The 22,964-nt window shown below is 35.5% G+C and overlaps 1 protein-coding gene across 11 annotated transcripts in view; it reads left to right on the plus strand.

Annotated features, from left to right (window-relative positions):
• The window catches only part of FCHO2 (FCH and mu domain containing endocytic adaptor 2), a 93,609-nt gene that overhangs the window by 17,334 nt on the left and 53,311 nt on the right, over nt 1–22,964 (plus strand). For 10 of the 11 annotated variants that reach the window (XR_012671021.1, XM_075137636.1, XM_075137631.1 and 7 more), the window contains 6 exons: nt 786–860; nt 2,237–2,378; nt 2,469–2,621; nt 6,724–6,828; nt 12,804–12,902; nt 14,019–14,115. Coding sequence is in view for 9 of the 11 variants with exons in the window: in XM_075137636.1 (XP_074993737.1) it covers nt 786–860; nt 2,237–2,378; nt 2,469–2,621; nt 6,724–6,828; nt 12,804–12,902; nt 14,019–14,115 (671 nt within the window). In the remaining 2 variants the exon portion in view is untranslated. Of the gene's footprint in view, nt 1–785; nt 861–2,236; nt 2,379–2,468; nt 2,622–6,723; nt 6,829–12,803; nt 12,903–14,018; nt 14,116–15,601; nt 15,868–22,964 lie in introns of those variants that run through there. The other variant, XM_075137637.1, reaches the window with a different exon arrangement.

Consider the following 22,964-nt stretch of genomic DNA (forward strand, 5'->3'; position numbering starts at 1 on the left):
GTCATATGCTGTGTGTGACTGCTGTTCCATGGCAACTGCCCCAGCAGAGGCTCTAAGGAGGAAATCTGTGCAGACCCTTGGATTTTGAATCTCCAAAAGACAAGTGTAATTGTGGGTTTGAGTGCAGGAAAATATAATGAAACTTTATGTAGGGAAGAGGTTATGCAAAATAAGTCAGAATGGACTTATTAGTATAAACAGTAGGACAGAATACTTTTCATTGCATGTTATTTTACTGTTTTCCAAACTCAAATATGACTATGCAAAGAACTTCAAACAAACAAACAAACCCACCAAAAAGCCCCTACAAAAAGACTGGACAAGACCCCCTTTTATTTAATGTGATTGCTCAGTAAGAATTCAGTTTGTTTATTTTAATGTTTTCTTTACAAATGTATTTGATTTTGTTGCTCTGTAAATCTCTGGTGTTTAGACAGTGCTAGGCGGGTGATAGTTACGTCTCTGGTCTGACTGTTAGTAAAGAATGTTAAAGGTTAACGGGAACAGCAGAGAGCATAGGAAGGAAGGAATCATCTTTTTCAAGTCTTGAGTGCCTAGGTTTTGCTTGTTTCTGTTCCCTGCAACATTCTGTCACAGGATTCTTAGATTATTTTTTTTAAATATACTTCTGTGATTTTTTTATATAGTTTTTCAGGCATCACTAAAATGGAGTCATTTTCAGCTAAAGTAAGAAGTCCTCTGTTTTGCACCTTTAGAATGCATATTCATCTGTCTTCAAATATCTTCAAAATTTCGATTATGCTTTTGATGGCTTTCTTTGGCAGGGCTACAATAGAGGAGGCATATTCAAGGTCAATGACAAAACTAGCCAAATCAGCGAGCAATTACACACAACTTGGGTAAGTAACTGTACATAAGAGAGAAATGATTAACTGCATACATGTTAAGAATCAAGTTTGATTCTGAATATTTTATTGACAATGTTGAAGGTAGCATAACTTTGCCACATTTAAAAATGATTGTTAGTTCTTCAGCAACTATGCAAAATATCATGCATCTATGACAAAAACAAAAGACAGTATAGTTCTTTATTCGCAGTTTAAAAAAAAACAAAACCCAAACACGGAGGAACTGTCTGTTCCTCTGTGTTTAAGGTTGAGTTCTTTTCAGACATAATAAAGAATGTGACTTTCTATTCTGTGCTCCCAAGCACAGAATTATGGTAATTATTCTGAAGAGAGAACATATGGTCCACAAATGTGGCAGTAAATTTATTTATTTGTATTATTTCTGCTTTCTGGAGTATTATCTCTGTTCTGAGTGTTATTCTGTTAAGAATGAGACTTTTCAATAGATTTATTCCATAGTTTAATTAAAATTTTATACACGGGGTACGTTTTTAAAAATTGGAATTATTAATGGATGTTTTTTCATTAGAAAGATTATGCTAACAACTCAGACTTCTTAGATGAGGCTAGATTTTTTTTTTATTGGTAGTAATCGCAGCTAGAAATGTGGGGAGCTTTCGTTAGTGGATAATTTGATACCAGTTGTTGCTGCTCTTCAAAGGTTCTGTATCTGCATGTTAGTTTGAACATCAATGCTTTAAAAGCTATGTATAGTATTGATTTTTCAGCAGCATTAACCAGAAAACTGAGGTAGGAGTGTATCTTTAGAATAGCTGGAGAAGTCCATTCAGTGTAGAAATCTGAATCTGAGGAATGACTTGTCCCCCACCTTCCTTTGCCTTACGGTTAATCTCTGTTAATCAGTACATCTCTTTCAGTGGCAGACCATCTTTGCCAATATTTTTTGCTGCATCTTGTGGCTGTAATTATGTAAGACAACTAGAAAGTTAACTAACCAAGTAATTTCTGATTTGTTTGCGCTATTCAAGTATACACATAAAAATACTTCTACATGTTAAATTATTTTGAGCTGCTCTTGCATCATCTTTAGGAATATCGCTTGTCATTATTGTGTGCTGATGGTAGAGAAGATTAAGTGAACTTTGCTGTGTTTTACTCATTAGAGTCAATACAGGTAAAACATAAAACATGACGAATTAGTAGGTAGGATTCCAAGTACATTTGAAACATATTTAATGAGAATTTATAGCAGTTGTTGGGGTTTTTATTTGTTTTAGTTTTAGGAACAGAACTGAACTTCTGTAAACTTATCAATTATACTTCAGCACTATTAAAAAAAAAAAAATCATAGCCAACTAAAAGGAAAATATCCGGATGAACGTTACGTATTATTTTCCTCAATCCAGGACATTTGCACCTGTTTGGGATGTTTTCAGAACTTCAACAGAAAAACTAGCAAGCTGTCACTTGGATCTTGTGCGGAGATTACAAGAGCTAATAAAAGAAGTTCACAAGTACGGAGATGAACAAATCAAAGCTTATAAAAAGGTTATTAATTTTTTTCTTATGCATGTCCAATGACTTGTTAACATTAAAATTGAAATGGTTTGGTTTTGACAACTGTGTGATATTTGGCAGACTAAAGAGGACGTTTCAGGAACATTGGAAGCAGTGCAAAATATTCAAAGTATCACTCAGGCTTTACAGAAATCAAAGGAAAACTACAATGCAAAGTGTGTCGAACAAGAACGTTTGAAAAAGGAAGGAGCAACACAGAGAGAAGTTGATAAGGTAGTTCTGTGACATCTTACTTTAATTCCTTGTGTTGTCAATCAGGAACACATTCACCTTGTATTAGTAAGTGAAATGCTCAGAAAGGGCTAAAAGTAGTTAAAAATATTGGTTGTGGCTGTTTCATGTTGTGCATGATATTTTGAATACCTAGTTATGTGTTGTTTACACTTACTTCCTTATCTGTTCTAACTGCACTGCAGTTCTAATTCTTTATTTTGTAAATACCTGGATCATATAATAATTTTGTTCAGTTGCTTTTACAGAAATTATGTATAATTGTTTCAGCATCTATTGTGGTTTTGGATAAATTTCCTTAGGTAATATGCAAACATTCAATGCTCTTGTTACTGAATTAAAGAGTAGGAGGTTTTGTGTTGTCCCTTCAATGAGACAAAGTAGCTAATTACACGAGTATTTGAAGTCTGTTCCACTGAGAAGAAAAACAAGTTAACATTACTTTCAGTGCTAATTTAAAAGGTTCCAATTTCATGGACCAAAAACCCAAAGGATGAGTATCTTGATGTTGTATGTAGTACTGTCCTTGGGTCTTGGGGGAGTTTGATCCATTCACAGAATCACAAAATGACTGAGGTTGAAAGAAACCTCTGGAGGTCATCCTGTCCAACTGTGCTGCTCAAGCAGGACCACCTAGAGCCAGTTGCCCAGGACCATGTCCAGATGGCTTTTGAATATCTCCAAGGATGGAGACTCCGCAATCTCTCTGTGCAACCTGTGCCTGTGCTCAGTCACCCTCACAGGAAAAATGTGTTTCCTGGTGTTCGAGGGAACCTCCTGTGTTTCAGTTTGTGCCCATTGCCCCTGGGTCCTGTCACTGGGCACCACTGGAAAGAGCCTGGCTCTGTCTTCTATGTACCCTCCCTTCAGGGACTTATATACATTGATGAGATCCTCCCTGAGCCTTCTCTTGTCCAGGCTGAACAGTCCCCGCTCTCTCAGTCTTTCCTCATGGGAGAGATGCTCCACACCCTTCGTCATCTTTGTGTCCCTTTACTGGACTCTTTCCAGTATGTCCATGTTTCTCTTGCAACAGACGACCCAGAACTGGACACAGTACTCGAGGTGTGGCCTCAGCAGTGCTGAATAGAGGGGAAGGATCACCTCTCTTGACCTGCTGGCATCACTGTAATTTTTTCCTGTTTTCAGGAAACTAAGTGGTGGAGGAAAGAGGCCAAGTTTCCCTGTCTCTGTCTTCTCTTTTTAAATCTTGATACTCTTGCCTATTTCCATTTCAATTACCTGGTCTGTGTAGGACTCTGTTCTTCTTAGAATGGTCTTAGTGCCTTTTGTACTGCCACCTTGATGGAGCAGATAGAGTTGGTTATTGTCTTTTCACTGATGACAAAAGTGATCCTGTTTACCATATTCTGATTGTTTTATCTTTGATATAAATCTCACTTTTTTTCCTAGCTTCTGTCTCAGGTGATGGTCAGTGTTGGATTCTAGACATGAATCAGAAATATGTGGGTTGACAGATGTTTTCTGCCAGTCTATTCAAAGTACAATTTTTCTGAATTCTTGTAAATAGATTGAAACTTTTCCGTAGGAAAAGTTGACTTGATGGAAGGCTTGTTTTTAAGATTGTTCTTGTTCAGTTGGAAACAAAAAAATGTTCGGTCTGACTGATGTCTACACGAGAAAGGAGAAAGAGAAAGCACTGCAGGATGAAGGGCATTTTTTACTGTTTTATGCATCTTGCCTAGATACTGCTGTTTGAAAAATCAGGCCATAGTTGAATGCTCAGCAAGTACTTAAAAAATGTTTCCAGTGGGAGCAGGTAACTGTGACCATCACATCTCTTTAGTCATGTCTTTACTCAAATTTACATTGTAATTTCAGAAACATGGTGACAAAGATTTATTTTCCCTTTGGCAGACAATAGGTTTATTACTTTTAGCACAACAAGAAAAATGTTTTCTGTCAAAATTATTAGAAAGCAGGGGATCTGGACCAATATGCTAAGAGCTTATCACAAAGCTAAATACTTAAAGAAGTACTTTATTGAGAATCTGAGGAGGTATCTGAGACTTTGCAATTTTCATTGCAGCTGAAAGTTAGTGTTAACTTGTGTAATAATTTCCTGTTGTTCTCTGACATGTAAACTTCTCTATTTATAGTGACTTGACAAAAATTCTTGACTGATCCTTATTCTTTCACTTACTGTAAATCTGCTAAATAGCAATTCTAGCAATTGCTGCATCTGAGAATAGACACATCCTGTTTTCAGAGCAGATTACTAGTTAATCATACACTGTTCATGCATTTTATCATTTTGTCTGTCCTGCCGAGTAGTTGTTTTTTGTGCTCTTCAGCACATAACACTCAGATTCTGCTCATCGTTAAACATGATTACAAGAGACAGAATGTTTGGGTTTTGTCAAATACCATGCATATGGGGTTCAATTACATAATGCTTCACGAAAAAACTTACTTTTGAAGTCTTTTAACTTGGCATTTCCTTCCTTTTCAATGGTTAAGTTTGGAATCATCTTATTGCAAAGCAGTCTTAATTATTTTTAAAATCAAGAGTTCATAGAGCACCTTGTACTGTCAGCATAGTAAATGGCATTTGGGAAACAAGATAGGATTGTTTTCTCCTTGGTAATTCTCCTGTGTGAATGTGCAAGAGTGAGAATCATGAAGTAAAATTCAGGACAAGTAACTGATGGGTTTGATACAACCTGGCAAGCTCTCCTTTTAATGCCTGAAGGATCCATATTCTTCATACAGTGAAGTATTTTCAGGCTCTGTATGCTGGGTTTAGAAGACTGCATGACTAAGATCTGCTTAAGTTTTCTTTCTAACTGGAAAAACGGAACTGTAGCTTTGGTTCCTCTTCCTTTAAAGTCCTGGTTGATGTTTCGCCATGTGAACAAGTGCTAACACTATACTGTTACTCAGGATTTCCAGTTATTTTTCTCTGGGAAATTGCAGAATATAACTCTCTCTTTCCAGAGGGCATCTTTGTACTAATACATTTGAAAGTTATAGGTAGTTGTCAGCTTTACGAGTCATTGCAAGTGAGGAAGAGTTTCTGTTTTTACTGTGGGACAGATGAAATTAATTTGAAAGAGGGGTGGAGAGCTATCGTAACAAATAATAGAATACACAGCTGTCTTTGCTGTTGTTATTAACAATTCAGGAATACTTTTGAGTTACAACTGATGGGAAATTTCAATGAGATAAAGTAGGCATGTTGAACAAAGCTAGAAAAAAACCTGGTGTTCAAGAAAATTTTTATTTTCATCGACTTTTAACTTGGAAATAGCAAGAGTATCAAAGGTTTGAAAAACTCCATCTCCTGTGTGTCATGCTGTAAACTTTGAAAACAACTTTTTCTCTACCACAAACAATCATTTCATTCAGTTTTGTTCTCCACGTAATATTGGGATTCTCCTGTATTTTGTTTTAAGAATATTAAACTCCCAGAAAGATGATTTTGGTTTATTAGCAACAAATAATGAAAAAAAAAAATCAATACGTTATAAAGCCGAAAAGGACTATTATAGACAACACTGAGCTGCAAAAATCTGACCATCAGTATGTTCTGCATTAACTGCACTTTCAAATATCTCTTAATCTTCAAATTTCCATTAGTGTAACGCCTGAATTTCTTCCTTCATTTCTAATAGATAACTGTGCCTTTTTGGGTTTTTTTGCTGTTGACTCTTTCAGAATAACAAATAGCTCTTTGCTCTGTATTCCAACCCTGCTTTTTTCCTGTTTTTCTGTTGCAAATTAAATATTTCACAACAGCTAATTAGTTAACTTCAGCAATACAAATTTGTTTTCAAAATAAGTATATTATAAATTAGCCATTGCTGATAAGGGGAAGGGATTTAAATGAGGTAATTGCTTTGTTACTTTTTTATGTGGTCTATGTATAGCTTTAAATAGAAATCTCTAATGGCTTGAATCTGAGTTATTTGGTGGTGATATTTTGTTATGACACTTCACCGTTTTGATGTGCCCCTGAATATTTTTTTACAGATCATCCTAGGCTTTCTTTTAATAGTGGCTTTAAAAACCTTGGATCAGATTGTATGTGTGACATTTGACACCTTTTTGTACTGATCTACAGGCAGCAGTTAAATCAAAAAAAGCTACAGATACCTATAAACTATATGTGGAGAAATATGCTGTATTTAAAACTGATTTTGAACAGAAAATGACAGAAACTGCACAGGTAAGTGTTATATTAAATAAGTTACCTTTAAAATAGGTTAATACGTGCTATTTCATCACTGAAGACATCTGAAATCAAAGCTTTTGAAAAATTGCTTCAAGATAGAGTGATCTCTTTTGGAAATTGATATGAACAGTAATGTCAGAAGTAACATGTTTGAAGGGCAAACACTGACCATGTATGTTGTGATGACACTGTCCCTGAATGACACAGTTGAACACTAGTACTCTAGAAAGACTTTTTAAAGAAATTTTTAGGAAGAAAACAGAATTAACTTCTGGAAGTATTGTAGATGCATTGTGCTCATGTGGGAAATCCTGTGAATTGCTGGACACACAGAACTCATTCATAGGAGTTTTAATACTGGGATCCATCATGGTTTTTTCATTATCATTCTCGCAAAACACTTCAGTTACAGCTTGTTAAAGCGTCATCCCGGGGTTTACCTGAGGCTTTTCACAAGCTCTTACATCTGTTCAAGTTTCTGGGTTTTTTTAAGGACTTTTAATCTGTATTCCAGAGAATATCAAGTTCTCTGTATGACTGCTTATGCTGCTGCTTGTTACATTTTAAAGTTTCTTTTTCAAATCTGTTGATAGCAGACTTTTTTCCACTGCCCCAAAGTTCAAAAAGCAAGCTTCATCATTTCTGCTTTTAGTAGTAATAGTCAGTTGAGGACTGGTTGGCATATCTATTTGTATGTGTTTCTTGGTTTAGTAAAGCTTTTACAAGATAGGAATTTTCTTTTTGGTTGAAAATTCTTTGCTTTTTTTATAAACTTCAAAGATTAATATTTAGGCATAGATGGAATTATTAGGGAGATTCAGTCATATTTGTATTTCTAACGTATAAGTGGGAAAGCGTTAGGGTTTTCCTTAACTCCTTGGAAATTAAGATTTCACAGCATGGGAATTGCGTAGGCTAACATGTAAAAAGCTGCCCTATCCTAAACTGTAAACTGCTTCCCTACTTTGAGAACTTCATTAGAATTTGATCTAGTTCATCTCTGAACAGACACTCAACACAGCTGTTAGAGAGATACCACATATATCACATACCAGAACTCTTTCCTCCCATCCCCCACTCCAGGCATTTGCAACAAAGTGCTCAAGCATGCAACTGCAAAATTCTGCTTTAACACAACTGTTACATTAGGAGTCTTGACAACCTTCCCTTGAAGAGTTTGCAGAAGGCATCTTTTTGTGCATATCCTGAGTCGGTTCTGGTTGAAGGAGCTGTACTCCTTATGCTTTTCTTTTCAGTTTGAGTTACATTAGGTTATGTACATTATTTTTCTCTCCTTTTAAAAAAATCTGACTTTTAAATGCTTTTTTTTTTTATTGTGGAGTGTAAAACAGTGATGATTGCAGTTACTCAGTGGCATAAAAAGGCTTTATTAAAAATGAAAGTTCAACAAGAAAATTCGTGGGTACTGTGGTCTAGGCCATAAGGCCTGTTGTACTTTCTCATCTCTGATCTGTGAAGCTGTGTTTTCAATATATGTTTTAAGTTAGTATTGCTGTCAAAAGTAGCAGTTGTCCTATTTCCATGCTTCTTCCTTTGTCAAGTATCTGTGCAAGGAACTATCCTGTAGAACCAATCCAGCTAAAACTAATGTATGAAGGAAGGTTGGCTTTAACCCAGAAGAGACCTGCGGTCTGGTTTATTAAGAGATCACACAAGCATTTGTGCTCGCACAAAGGCAGACGCAATGTGGTACCAAGGGTAGAGAATTGCATCTTTAAGCTGGTTTAACGAGTGCCACTGGCCTGGACTCACTCGCATATGTGTCCACCTTATTTACACATTTACATTTGTTGCCTTAGTATTGTGTATCTCTCACTATAACTTAAAATATTTGCATATTAGTTATCCCTAGGCAATTTGACTGGGATTAGGACTGGAATTGGCATGTGTGATTACGATCACTCGAGAATTTTGGGACTAGGCAGCCTTTTTAAACTTAACTAATATGTATCTTACAACAATTCTTGGAAACAAGTATAATATAATAACAACAAAGGAATCATTGAAGTGTAACATTCCTCCTGGAGAGTTTCCAGAAATGAGAGTAGGTGGAATCAAACTGACATGTGAACACATACTGCTGCTACCCAAAATGGTAACTTTTTTGTAGTGTTCCTGTTAGTGTAACTATTGTATTTGCTCAGTAAGCATTCCAGTAACTCTGTCATTGCGTGGTTTGTATAAATTGTAGTGCAGCCTCACTTTTGCTGTAGACCTCTCCTTTTGCTACAAAGAAATCAAGTAATACCAGAAAAAATACTGAACTGTTCCATTTATTTGTCTCAAGTCATACACAAGTGTGGCTCTTCTGGATCAAGAAGTTCCTGCCCTGTTTATTATTTACCTTGCTCTGGAAGTTACTGAACCCCCACTGAAATAGATCCTGTGAATGCTTCTGATCCACTGCAGAGCAAGTTCAGTCAGGTTGCTTTAGATTTTTATTTAGTCTCACAAAAGCTGTCTGCTGTCTGTTCCTTATCTTACAAGAGACTCTGTTTATAGCAGTTGACTTATTGGTCTCTCAAACAATAAGAGAAAATTTAACAAATATGACTTCAATAAGCTGGCCTTGCTAAATTGCACTGTAAATTTGCCTCCAGTGAGCAAAAAGGCTGTGAGTAATGAAAAGGAGTTCTTGTTTAGAACCGCCAGAGATAAACATGAAGAGTACTTGAAATTGATTTTTTTGTCCGTGAATTAGCGAAGGAAAATGTAGGGGCTTTCAGCAAGCAAACTAGCTGGGCTTTTCATTATGTACTAAAAAAAAAAAATCCATTTGAACAATCCATTACAACACAAAAATGAGAAAAGTAATAGTATATTTTGTATCTAGAGACAGAATATGAGGATGCTCTTTGTTCAGCTCTCTTATTTGTGTTATTAGGTACATATTATGTATTTAAACCAGGCTGAGATGTAGAGAGAGAAAAAAAAAATCTTTTTACTACATCAGATGTTACAGCTGAGAAAACCTGACCATGCTTTTGGGCTGCTTTGGTTTTTGGTGGGGTTTTTTTTTGGGGGTGGAGAAGGGGGAGAGACAGTTAGGATCTTTTTGGTTTGGATTCGGTTTTTCCCCAATACAAAAATGGTACGAAGTTACTGTCACTAGAAACACACTCATCTAAATGTCCTTAGTTCCCTAACTGCAACAACCTTTTTACTTAAAATTTAAATTTTCACTTAACGTGATAATGAACACCTGGAAACTTTCCACGCCTGTCCACATTGGAAATGAAAACTGCCATTCTGCCAGTATAAGTCCTATCTGTGGAATTTGTTTCAAGTACAGTGGTGTAGCTGCATCCATAGTTTGGTTGCAGGAGGGCTGCTTATAAGATGTTGCAATAGGAAAAATAACAACGCCCATGAACATGTGGAAGCCCGCTTCTATATGAAGCACATCCTAGATTATCTTAATTTAGAGTACATTTCACTTGAAATATACTAGTTCTGAAAACAAAATCAATGAGGAGTGTTAGCATTCTCAGCTGTTTCAGAGCAAAATCAGTGGGCTTAGCTTAAATGCTTAAATGTCTTACACTGTTCACATACTACTTTTCTGAGGACAAACATCTTGAATTGCTGTGGCGTTACTCTAGGTAATCATGTAGTAATGTCCTCACTCAGCTGTCCTCTTTTCATAGTGAAACTCCACCAATCTTGTTGTATAAATTTTATGTATTTTTCCTTTTTTGTCATTTACCATCTTACCTGCAGTTATCAAAGTGAAGTGACTCATGATATGTGATTTTGAGAGGTTGAATTTTGAAACATATGATCTTCCTAATCTTGAATTGCAAGTTATGGTTTTTGCTCTGATAACATGGAAGGTTTTATTGTGATTAAAGTAGGAAAATATAGTTCACAGTTGTTTAGAAATTGGATTTGACAGAAATTCCTATGTTGAAAGATTTTTCTGAGTAAAGTTATAGTTGTATTATGCAATTGCTATGCAGTTGCTAAGAAAACATCATGTCTTATTTGCCAAATTTTCCACCTTGCTAGAAACTTTTTTAAAATCTTGTAGCACAGTCAATTTTTGGAAAGGATGAAATGGCTGAAAGTGCTAAATTATTCTTTAGAAGTCTTGTGTCTTATCTACAACTGAGAAGAGTTGAGTTTGGATGATTTTGCTCTTGAGCAGTCTACATATAAATGCAGTTCAAGTAATAATTGATTTTTAAAAAACGTTGTAAAACTTACAGGAAAACATACAGGTTTATAAAAAGGAAGGTTTATAAACTGTGTATCCTGAGTTGGACAGCTAAAGATCCTGTCAATGATGATTTTTCATTAGTATCGTAGCTTAAAACACTAAAAAGTAGCTTGCATTGTTGGGTCATTAACATTACAGATACATTTCAGTACATTTTTTTAAATGGACTGATCTTTCAAAAGTGAAAGTAAACAATTTGGTTAATGATTATAGCTGTGATATGAATTATGTGGTTGTATTATGGTACCTAGCTTTATTCTTTGATCAGAAGCTCTTTGTATTATGTACGGTACAAGACCAAGATGGCTGTACTTCAAAGACTTTAACTCTTAACTATAAAACAATAAACAAGAAGTAAGGAAACAATTGGGGGAGGGGGATGCTTTCCACTGACAAAGAGACAAAAAAATCTCTGAATGGCCAACTGTTTTGATATGCATTATAGAGAAGAGTTTAAAGGAGACTGGTACCTCTGTTTTGCAGAGTTTTACGGGAAGCTCAAACCAAGTATGAAGGAAGCATCGTTGTCATAATATCATGTGTTTAAGTTAAAATTAGGTAGTGGAACCAGGCACACATTGGGAGGACACACTGTGTACATGTGTTGACACCCTGATAGTAACTGAGAGCAGATATTGTAAAGATGGACCATAGATAGTTTTGAAAGTAAAATAATGTAGTTTATATAATAAGGCAATCAGTAGAAGAAGTTAACATCATAGAATAGGCTACAGAGGATGACCATATTCTCTGTAATTAAGAGGAAGGATACCGGAGAAAAAAAAGTAATTTTAGTCTGCTTGATTGATGGCTAGAGTGGTATGTAAGTATGGCAAAAGAAAGATTGAGAGTTTAGAAGTTGGAGATATTTGACATGTCTGTATGGAGTTGTGTTTGTGAATCAGAGAAGCAGGAGGTATGAAACGTGGAGAGATGGTTTTCAGAGAGCCCTGTACAAATTGGAGAGAGGATTAAGTGGTGCTCCAAAGTTTGGACACACTTGAAAGGGCAGTTACAGAAATAGGAAGAAAAGTAGGAGAGAGCAGGAGTAAACAAAGATTTCAAGACAATTATGGTTGTTGGGAAGAATGAGGACATTTTTAGTGCTGATCTTTGGCTAGGAAGAGGTCATTGAAAACATTAGAAGTGATTTTAAAATGGCTGTCAGCTGGAGGTCTGGGTGAAATGGAACAAACTGCAAAGATTATCTACGATGAGTTTAAAGATCAAACAAATGAATCATATTTAAAGAAGCAAAAGATACAGATTTGACTAGAAAAAGAGAAAGCATGTGTATATTGTGAGCAGGAGGAGAGGGTGCTAAGAAGCAAGTGCAAAACAGATCCAGAAATAAGATTTCTGGGCTTAGATGAAAAAACAAGACTCTTCAGTAATGGAAAAAAGAGATGTTTTTTAAACACTCTCTAACCCTATTTTCCTTTGGTAGAAATATATCAGATTTTTTGAAAAATCAAGACAGATGAAAGTTTAAAGAGTAAGTGAAAAAATTGCGTAGTGGTTCTAAAAGGATATATTATATTTTAAAGTACATTATTTCATAATTGTAAATTCTGCACCTCCCTTTCTTAAACATTGTAATTACCATGATCAAGATCTGAAAAAGATAATTGGGGTTTTTTTCCATTTAGTATATTTAATTACCAAAATTTAAGGTTTAATATTTCAAGAAATATTTTCATTATGATTAATTGCTTGTATTGGTTTACAGAAATTTCAAGACATTGAAGAAACGCATCTTCTTCGTATGAAAGAGATTATAGAATCATTGTCAAATACCATAAAAGAAATTCATTTACAAATAGGAGAGGTAATTTTTATATTATCATTTGTTTGTTTGGATTATGCTACATATTTTTCTTAACTATTAAATGGAACATTTCTTACTGTGTTTGTGGTAGTTACAAAATCACATCTTTCAAATGATGGTAAATTCAACATAAGCTCAAATTTTTATGGCTTCCTGTTGCATTTGTAAGTTCAGTATCGCAAATCTGACAGAATAAGTCTGAATAAGTTTTGTCTTAACAGAAAACAAAATGTTTTGACGATTTGAAGAATTTTTAATGTATTTCAAAGTTCTGTTCCCTAGATATTAAATTAGCACTCATTTCATACATAATTGTGCTTTTCTTTGACAAAAACTTGAAATTATATCGCTCTGAAAATTTTCCAAATTTTTGATACACTTTGGGTTTTATAAGCAAAAAATCTTCCGTAACAGAAACTTTTATAGTATCTTTTCTTTAGATATAAATTGGTTTAATTAATAATGCTTATAATTGCTTATAATGCTTATAATTTTTAGACATGTAGTTTTATTTGCATACACTTAATTTGAGTTGCTACTTTCCTCAGTTTTGAGGTTTTTCTGCTAATGAATGACGATCACAAGGGTCATGCTATTTATTTCTAAAGCATATACATACTGCCTTGATGGGAAAACTTCTTATTAACAACATGTGGTTGGTCCTTCGTCAGACCAAAAACATTACAACAGTAATGCTTTAACTCAAGCAGGTGGGAGCTGTGATAATACCGTAGTAATAGTTCACACCCTTAACTGGTGCTGGCTTAAGAGACTACTTGTTTTCCTGACATTGTAGTGGGACATGTTGCTGACAAATTCAGAAAATTATATATACACAAGTTGTTTAGATGGAAGAAATGGAAGTAAATCCTAGACCTGTCATCAAGCTGTATTCTTTCGTTCCTAATTTGGATCCATATTGTACACACACTTGCTACTACTGAAGCAAAGAAGGGATTTCCTTGTAAAATGCCTGTTGATTTCTGAAAGCCCCGTATTTTAGAAGGAAGTATTCTGAACCTTAAGTGTAAAGAAAACCACTTTTTAAAGTTAATTACATTCTTTCAATTACTGGTTTTTAAATTCCTTTTGTGTGTGGTGTGGTTTTTTTTGAAGGTGCACGAAGAGTTTATTAATAACATGACAAATACAACAGTTGAGAGTTTAATACAGAAATTTGCTGAGTCAAAGGGAACTGGCAAGGAAAGACCTGGTAAGAGAATTAAAAATAACAAAGTAGGAAATGTTAATTTTAAAACTGTAGATTTCCACTCCTAATAAAAGGTCAAACTCCTGTTTGTTAATGTGTGCTATTTTTAATGTACTTACAATTTCAGATTCTCAGAATTCATTAGCTTTGATATTAAATGATTCATAGAAATTGATTAACACACAATTTATTATGTACATGTAGTATTTGTGTTCATAAAGCACGGCAATTTGTAGTTCTGAGTCCCTCTATGTAGACCTTGAACGAAGCTTTTAAACTATACAGTTCCTTGGTACATCAGTGAAATTTGTCAAGAAACTGAAGTTCCTTGCACAAACTATGTGTTTTCTGCTATGTGTTTCTGCATAAATTGTATTTCAAAACTTTATTAAATATAAATTTATGGATGTATTCAGAACAGATGCTTATCGAACTGTTGGAACGGTTGCATCAGTTTATTTGGTTAGCTTACAAAATTATGCATTCTAATAGATTGTGTGTAGATTGTTCTTTACTAAGCAGCAAATTGAGTAGTACTTTCTGAAAGTACTGCTTGTTGGGTGTGGTGTATAAGGCTTTCCTGGATTGGCATAAAAAGACAATCTCACTGTGTATCTAGCATTATAGGAAAAAATAAAGTGTTCACTTTAATATTTGGACATGAATACAAAGTCACTAGGTATGTATTCATTAGGAATTCAATAGTACTGTTTTCTATTTTCTTCAGTGCTGGGAGTCCTGATTAGCATCTCTGTCTTCTAGTATAGAAGCACAAATGTTTTTTTCTGAGCAAGGATGTACATAACAGAGTAGATCTTGAGAATTTATATTAAATTGTTAAATATGGTTACGAGGTATCTTACAATGCCTCTGTGAGGTTTAACATTGTTTCATATGCTTTCTGTGATCATCTAATGCTGATACCCAAGTGGGCTGAGGTAAGATTGTATGTGGAACAATTTCCAAATGTTTCCTGTGTATTTTGCAATGTTTCAGTAAAGGTTAACAAAGAAGAAGTATGAACCTCAGGAGGTCAAGTTCAGTTGGTCTGAAATCGGGACAAACACACATGAAAATTCAGTGTTCAGACCTTTTTGACTAGCTATTGCCGAGATGTCGTGGCTAGGGATTTCCATTGGCATTTAGGATTCTGATTCCCTGGGTTACTAAGACCCTGGCTAATGTATCCTAGAGCACTGTGCACTTCAAGTCATCCATGTTATTAATATGGTTTTTTGTAGACAACATAGTAATTGTAAGAAAAGTAACCTTTCACTCTTTAATTTAGTGGGAGAAGTTACACACGCTCTGTACTTACCTGCTGCTTTACAGAGTTCTTCACATCCCATTTGTATTCTCTGGGGCCAAGTAAAAGCTTTTGCCATAGCAAATTTCATTTCTTCAACTCTTTTAATAGCAAAGTATTCTAAGGAAAGATAGTGTGTTTAGTGTGGAAATGTATGCACCTTGAATTTTCTTTTACAATGTTTATTATATCAACTTTGTAAAGCAGTCATGATGCAGAGGGAAAGCACAGTCAAATTCAGCAGTAAAAGAATACAAATTCACAAGAAGTTGTGAAGCATCAGAGATAGGAGACTAGAAACACAGACAGCTAGTGATGTTAATTATTGTTACTGCTTCTATTATATTCATTTTATTAACTTAGAATCATATAGCTTTGACAATTACAAAGATTTGGAAGGCAAAGTGAGGTATCAACCTTCTAGGAATGAAATGGAAACATCCAGCGTGGTAAGGACTGGTTTTTCTTGATTAAAAAGATACTTTTCTGCATTTGAGAACTGTTCTTAATAGAAAGGTATTTATGGAGCAAATGTTGTAAGTCTTTCTGTGTGTGATGTATTTATTAATTAGGCTGGAGAAGGAGATGGTTCCTCAGATAAATATAAATATTCGATGTAAAAATGATACTGACTTGGCATACAAAACAGATGTAGAAAAAATGTCTTATGGCCGTCACTGTTGCTTAAGATTCCAGTCCTAAATCTGTTTGAAGGAAATACTTCAAAATCTCCCAGGACTGTATAGGCCCTCTCCCTTCCATATTATTTGTGGGCTAGTATACTAAGTTAGATGGTGGGCCACTTTCTGAAATACTGACTTTTGAGAACAAAATAAACTAAAAAGGTAATGCATAACAAAGTATTTTAGTTTATTTCAGTATATTCTAGCTATAGTTATGGTTCTTCATAGCAGAGTTCACTTGCTTTTATTTACATCTGTAAAAATACAAATGAATCTGAAATGAAGTACTGAGGAGGGCTGTTCTATTGCATGGACGTAAACAATTTACAGTAAAGCCTTCTAGATATAGGCAATTATTTTCTGAAGCTCTCATCTGCATAACTGAAATTTCTCTTTGTACAGTGATGTCCTTTGTACCGGATTATATGGGCTCCCTCTGGTGGCTAATTTCTGTCACCTGAAGTCATAATATACAGGGGCTTCTAGAGTTTAACACTGTTTTTCTAGTACAAATAATCTTTCCTTCAAGCAGTAATGCTTTGTGAGGTTTTTTTAACTTCATTTATGGACTTCTTTACAGGACTCTTTTTTGACTGCTAACCTAACAATTTATCTATTCAGCTTTATCACCTACTTCTTGCTGAATTTACTTTACATATTTTTTTAAATTTTAGTTTAGTTTTTAGTTTACAATTTTTAATAATACAGTATTTGAAGAAGTTGTATTCATTATTTGTTTTCTTACTTCCATTCAGTGTAAAAAAAAAAAAAAAAAGCCATATACATCAGTTGCAAATCTTTTAATTTTGACTGAAAAAACCCATCACTTAAATGTAAAACATTGAAAAACAGAAAGAGAGCTGGCAGGACCTGCAATAACCAGTAAGGCTTCAGGTCAGAATTTAATGTGTTCTCTGAACCATTTCTAACATTTAAAGGGACCTGGACAAGCTCGAGAATTGTGCCCACATGAACCTCATGAGGTTCAACAAGGCCAAGTGCAGGGTCCTGCACCTGGGTTGGGGCAACCCCCGGTATCAGTACAGGCTGGGGGATGAAGAGATTGAGAGCAGCCCTGCCGAGAAGGACTTGGGGCTACTGGTGGAGGAAAAGCTGGACGTGAGCCAACAATGTGCGCTCGCAGCCCAGAAGACCAACCATATTCTGGGCTGCATCAAATGAAGCGTGGCCAGGAGGTCAAGGGAGGTGATTCTGCCCCTCTACTCTGCTCTGGTGAGACCCCACCTGGAGTACTGCGTCCAGCTCTGGAGCCCTCAGCACAGGACAGACATGGACCTGTTGGAGCGGGTCCAGAGCAGGGCCACAAAAATGATCAGGGGGATGGAACGCCTCTCCTATGAGGAAAGGCTGAGAGTGTTGGGGTTGTTCAGCCTGGAGAAGAGGAGGCGCTGGGGAGGACTTCTTGCAGCCTTTCCATACTTAAAGGGGGCTTATAAGAAAGAAGGGACAGACTTCTTAGCGAGGCCTGTTGCGCCAGGACAAGGGGGAATGGTTTTAAACTAAAGGAGGGTAGATTTAGACTAGATATAAGGAAGAATTTTTTCACAATGAGGGTGGTGAAACACTGGCCCAGGTTGCCCAGAGAGGTGGTAGATGCCCCATCCCTGGAAACATTCCAGGTCAGGTTGGACGGGGCTCCGAGCAACCTGATCTAGTTGAAGATGTCCCCGCTTATTGCAGGGGTGTTGGACTGGATGACCTTTAAAGGTCCTTTCCAACTAAAACTGATTCTATTTTATGTTCCTGCTGTTAGGTCTAATAGCAGGTTTGACACCATCGGTTGGAAGATGCTTTTGTCACTGACATGGTCCTGCAGTGTTCGTCAAAACTTATTGGCCGCTTCTGATGAATCAGTTTTCTATTTGTGATAGACTGTTGCTCCATGTTCCTTGGAAAATTCATTTATTGCATGGCAGAAAATGTCTGCTTTTCTTCCACCCAAAGTATATGTTAAATCAGTAACGGAGATGATGTCTGTTCCAGATTAATGACATATCAATGAGTTCTAGCTTTATTTACTTAATCTTCTAATAATCTATGAAAAAATTAGTTTGTTCCAGTATGAAAAGTTGATGCCGCATGAAATAGAAACTGCTAGAAAGTATGAGCTCGTGTTCTTCCTAGACCTTATGTCTGAATTTAGCAGAATATCATCTAATGTGTGTGAAGAGATTAGTGAATGCCTATATAGCTATAGCTGGTCATGAACGGTTTTTAATTTTTGGCTACTGAATTACTGTGCCCTCTTCTTATACATGGGGAACTAACTATGTGTGTTTGTCCCTATATTAGTTTTTGCCCACTACATAGTTTACCCAGAAGGTACCTTGAAAGCCAAATGAGAAGGCAGCTGTGCTGTGTTGTCCAAAAAAAACAGGAACAAAAGCCAAATCTAGATGATTTGTTTTCATTAATTTGTTCTGGTGTCATTGTTGGTGGCTGTTGGTAATTTATTAAGTTCTTCCTCTCATTTTTGCATTTTTTCTTAAAACTTCTAATAAAGAGGAAATCAAGATTTTTATTGTAGTACAGACAAAAATGGAAAGCCAAAATCCTTGCTGGCTCCTTAGCCCTCCCAGAAAACAATGATCTGCAGATGGCAATTATTACGTATGCTGTGCCATTATTCAGTGTGAGAGAGGTGCTGGGTCATCTTTTAATTATAATAAAAAAAAAGTTCATTGGTTTTCTGCTAGCTTGATCCATCTTTCACAATCTGAATAAGCCAGAACATGATTTGCAACTGCAACACACAAGTAGGCAGAGAAGATCTGGCAAAGAGGAATAGTGACATGCAAGTTGTCTTCTAACTGTACCAGTAAAAGCATCTAGAACTTGGGCTGTGGAAAATACAAGCCCGTAAAAATACTTCTTGTCTCCTTTCATTATCCATCCAATAAATTTAAACTTTATGGATGGGCTAGAAGTAGTTTGCATTTTTTAAAACACTGTAAAATTAGTGCCTACAACCCATCAGCTCTTTGGGTTAAATGATAAGATGTTTACATGATTAAATGATTACAATGTTTATTATCCATGATTGCTGTTGATCAGCCATCACTGGCTCTTGCACAAATAGTAAAGTATTTTACTTTTGTCCCTCTTGTCCTTTTAGATATTAGGAATAACAGTGTAAGTCCTTTTAATCAAATGGTGCTTCCACAGACAACAAGATTCAGAAAAGGACAGATGTAAAATTCCTGCTCAATTTCCTCCCTCCACCAAACCTAGAAATTGACAATTTGGTCAGTAATTGATCAGTAACCCTGGTTTAAAAAATGTTTAGTCTGTTGCTTTTTGGAGCTGCTGAAACCTATTTTGCTTTATTTGACCATGCATAAAAAATTGTCTCAAGGCTCCTGGTAGTTCCAGTCATGGGAAAGTTTAGGGTTATGGATGTCAAATGGAGACATTAATTCAGGATTTTTTTTTTTATTGTGTTGAAATTCTTTCTGGGAAGGCTATCAAGTAGTCTAGAGTTGAGAAATTTATCAGTGGCTTAGGACAGCTATAATGTCAAGATCTCTACTACCTCACAAGGTAGGACATATCAGAAAAAAATATCCTGGCATCCTTGTCAGTATGCTGGTGATCCTTGTCTATTCTGAGGAAACACATTTGGGAGCTCTGTTTCTGGAGAGCTAACACATTTTGTATTTTGAAATCTTAAAAAATAATGGTTTATTTAGGTATGGCATTCCTGCTGAAAGCAACGTGGACTTTTCACATGCTGCAAAACTGTTGATAAATCATAATGTTTATTATTTGGATGGCAAGCAAAGCAGTTTAATCTGGATTCCTTACAAGTTCATTAATGCTGCCAGCATTGGCTGTTAACAGAATTATAAAGCATTAAAGCTTCAATTTAGTAAACATTTTAAAAACAAATTTTACCTAGGCTTTAATTCAACTGATTTCTGATTCAGTGAACTCAACTGAATTATTGATCATTTGATTAGAATAATGTTTTATGTGGCTGTCTGTTGGCGGTGGTGGGAAGTTAGTGCAAAGTTTGGTGTGAATTTATGATGTGCTATCAGGTCTTTTCTAATTGCTTATATGGGCATTTTAGTCCTAAACGCCTATGGAGCACACTCCCGATGTGTTCTTTCCAAAGTGAGTGCGAGAGCATTAATGTGAGCTGCAGCACAACTGGGAAGCTAGTGCAAATGGCTAGTGCAAATACTGTAAATGCACAGTTTTGCTCATTCCATGTTAATATTCCTATTTAGTTAGTGTGTTGTGTTATACTATATGCTTTCTATCTAATGAAGAAATGTACAAGATGAACAGGATGAAGTAGAAAAAAAGGGTTAAGAATAACTGTATTACTGCTAAGAAATTTTAGAAACAAGTTAGTCCTTTCCCAAAGATTGAGAGGCAAAACAAGGGCCATGGAGTATTAAAACTTGCTTTGATTAAAGCTACTAACTTTTTATGTGCTTGGATAATGAACTCTGCTTTGAGAGAAAGACTTGAAACAGTGCTGGGTGTGGCATTTATTTTTTCCATGGTTTGTTTGATAACATAATAGCTTATAGCATTTATAAAAATGCTTTTCTAGGACACTAAACAGCAACAAAGTATAAATAAACACTGAAAATGGTTAATACTAATTTTTGAACAGCTCTGCATGACATCTTTGAGCTTCTTTTCCACAAGGAAGTGTAACAAAGCAAGTATTTATTTTATGTTTTATAAATTATTTTCTTTATATTTTCTGTAAATATTGTGAATATTTTAATGCTGCCAATACTTGTGATTAGGTGCATAAATATCCTGAAGTGTCACAGTTTCTCAAAGCCTGTGCCCACACATAAATCTACACAGAAAGCTGACTGAGGAATGAGTATAGTTTATCAACACTGACATACCTGAGGGATTCAGAAAAGTATTCTTTGTAAAGGAAGGCAGACCATTGCTGTATTTCAGAAGTTAATAGAAGAAATTAAGTGTGGATATCTTTGATGATTTTTATGAGAAGTTGAGCTTGAGGCAGATAAAGGAGTATTTAAGGGTCCTGTGCTGTAAAGCTCTGTTGTCAAGAAGGAGCTGCAAGCTCAAGAGCTGCACCAACAAACGTGTTTTAATTCCTTTCTTAGATGTTTATTTTATTTTGCCTGCAAAAATTGGGTCCCTTCATAAACAACAAACCTGCCAAAGCTGATGTGGATGTTAGGAAGTCTCATCTGCCAGATTTTTAATAATTACATATACCTAAGTTGCAAACTTGTTTTAGATTGTGATTTACTTATTTTTAATGATCTGGAGAGTTATAACTGTACAGATTTTGTTCAAAAAGTCTCTTAATGCAAGTGGAAGACTAGTAGCACTGATGAACATACCTTAGACAACATCTGTAGATACAACAGGGCAAAAGCTGGGTTCTGAATCATCTTTGACACTCAGTAAGATGAAGTACTATTGGGTCCTTTTGAAATTTTCGTGCTACAAACACAAAGAGTTGCAGCCTGAGGCAAATAATTTTTTGGGGCTGTGGGAGCAAAGCAATGTCCATTTCAGTAACTTAAGTAGGAAAAAGATATTAATTAGGTGATAGTCATCAGAAAATGCAGTAGTATGCAGAATAGGTGCTACTATGATAATACAAAAAATTATTGAGGAACTTTTAAACACCTGAGAATAGAAATAACATACTGAGATGTGTTTTATGCTAATAAAGTAAATAAGAGCTGTGCTTTAGTTCCATAAAGTAGCATAACCGTATATGGAATTAATATTAAGGGAAAAGTTTGGGCGTTTTAATTTATTTATTGGAGGCATATTTTTCTTTTAAGATAGGAAATGTTCTTTGGGCAGAACTAACTAGGCCATTAACTAAATGGCCTTTTCAAACATGAAGTTTTCACAGGAAGCGTCCTTAGCAGAATTAGAAGTAGTAGTGTATTCTTTTCTGTGTTTTTTTTTTGTTATCAGAAGATAAAGCTTACAAGACATTAAACTTTCTGAGATCTGGAAAGATTTTGAAACCTGTTTATAAACATCTGTACAAATAATTCATTCTTAGTAGACTGCGGTGTTACAAAAGAGCAATGGCTTGAGTCTTGTAACACAAGCTTTTTGAGGAAAAATGTGCTTTTTAAATTAGGGAAGCAAACGCAGGAAGCTAAGGTTGGACTTAAAAAATCAAAACCACCTACCTTGTCTGATAGTCTACCTTTCTAATGAAATTGAAATAAATCCTAAACTGTGCATATAATAGTCTATCTAGTATTAGCAGTCACTAAGTTGTGTTGCACAGCATCCCGCTTCTAATTGATTCATAATTTCATTGACAATAATACTTCAATGTGATAGTACCTTATACCAGGACAAACTACCATTGGACAACTTCTGCGTTGAACTGACTGTCTGGTTAACTAGGTCTTGAACATAAATATTTATTCTGGCATTTGAAAATGAATTCTCACTTGACTTCTATTTGACCTCGTGTGTTCATGGTGGTTCTCAGGAAGTGCAGGATCTTTTCTGCTTTGTCTTCATTATCTTTTTATTGTTGTCTTAATCATTATAGATCACCTGGGTGGCCTTCTGTGTCTGTAATTCCATTTTAAATGATGGATATTGATTTGTCTGCATTTTGGCAATGTGAGGTACAGTGAGGTACCCCTTGACTTGTTGCCTGAATAGTATGAGGGTAGGAAAAAGGAAAATGTCAAAGCAGTAGCTAATCAAGCTAGCTGCACAGACCTAAGCCCAGGTTTAACTATAGCAATAAAATTTCAAATTCCTATCTTTTATTAATAGTGTTTGTAACTTAAATTCTTTATTTAATGTTGAAATGGATTTGTTTTGAAGGGTTTTCTCTATTGGTTGCTCTT

This window comes from Calonectris borealis, chromosome Z (assembly GCF_964195595.1).
Source record: "Calonectris borealis chromosome Z, bCalBor7.hap1.2, whole genome shotgun sequence".
Lineage (NCBI taxonomy): Eukaryota > Metazoa > Chordata > Aves > Procellariiformes > Procellariidae > Calonectris > Calonectris borealis.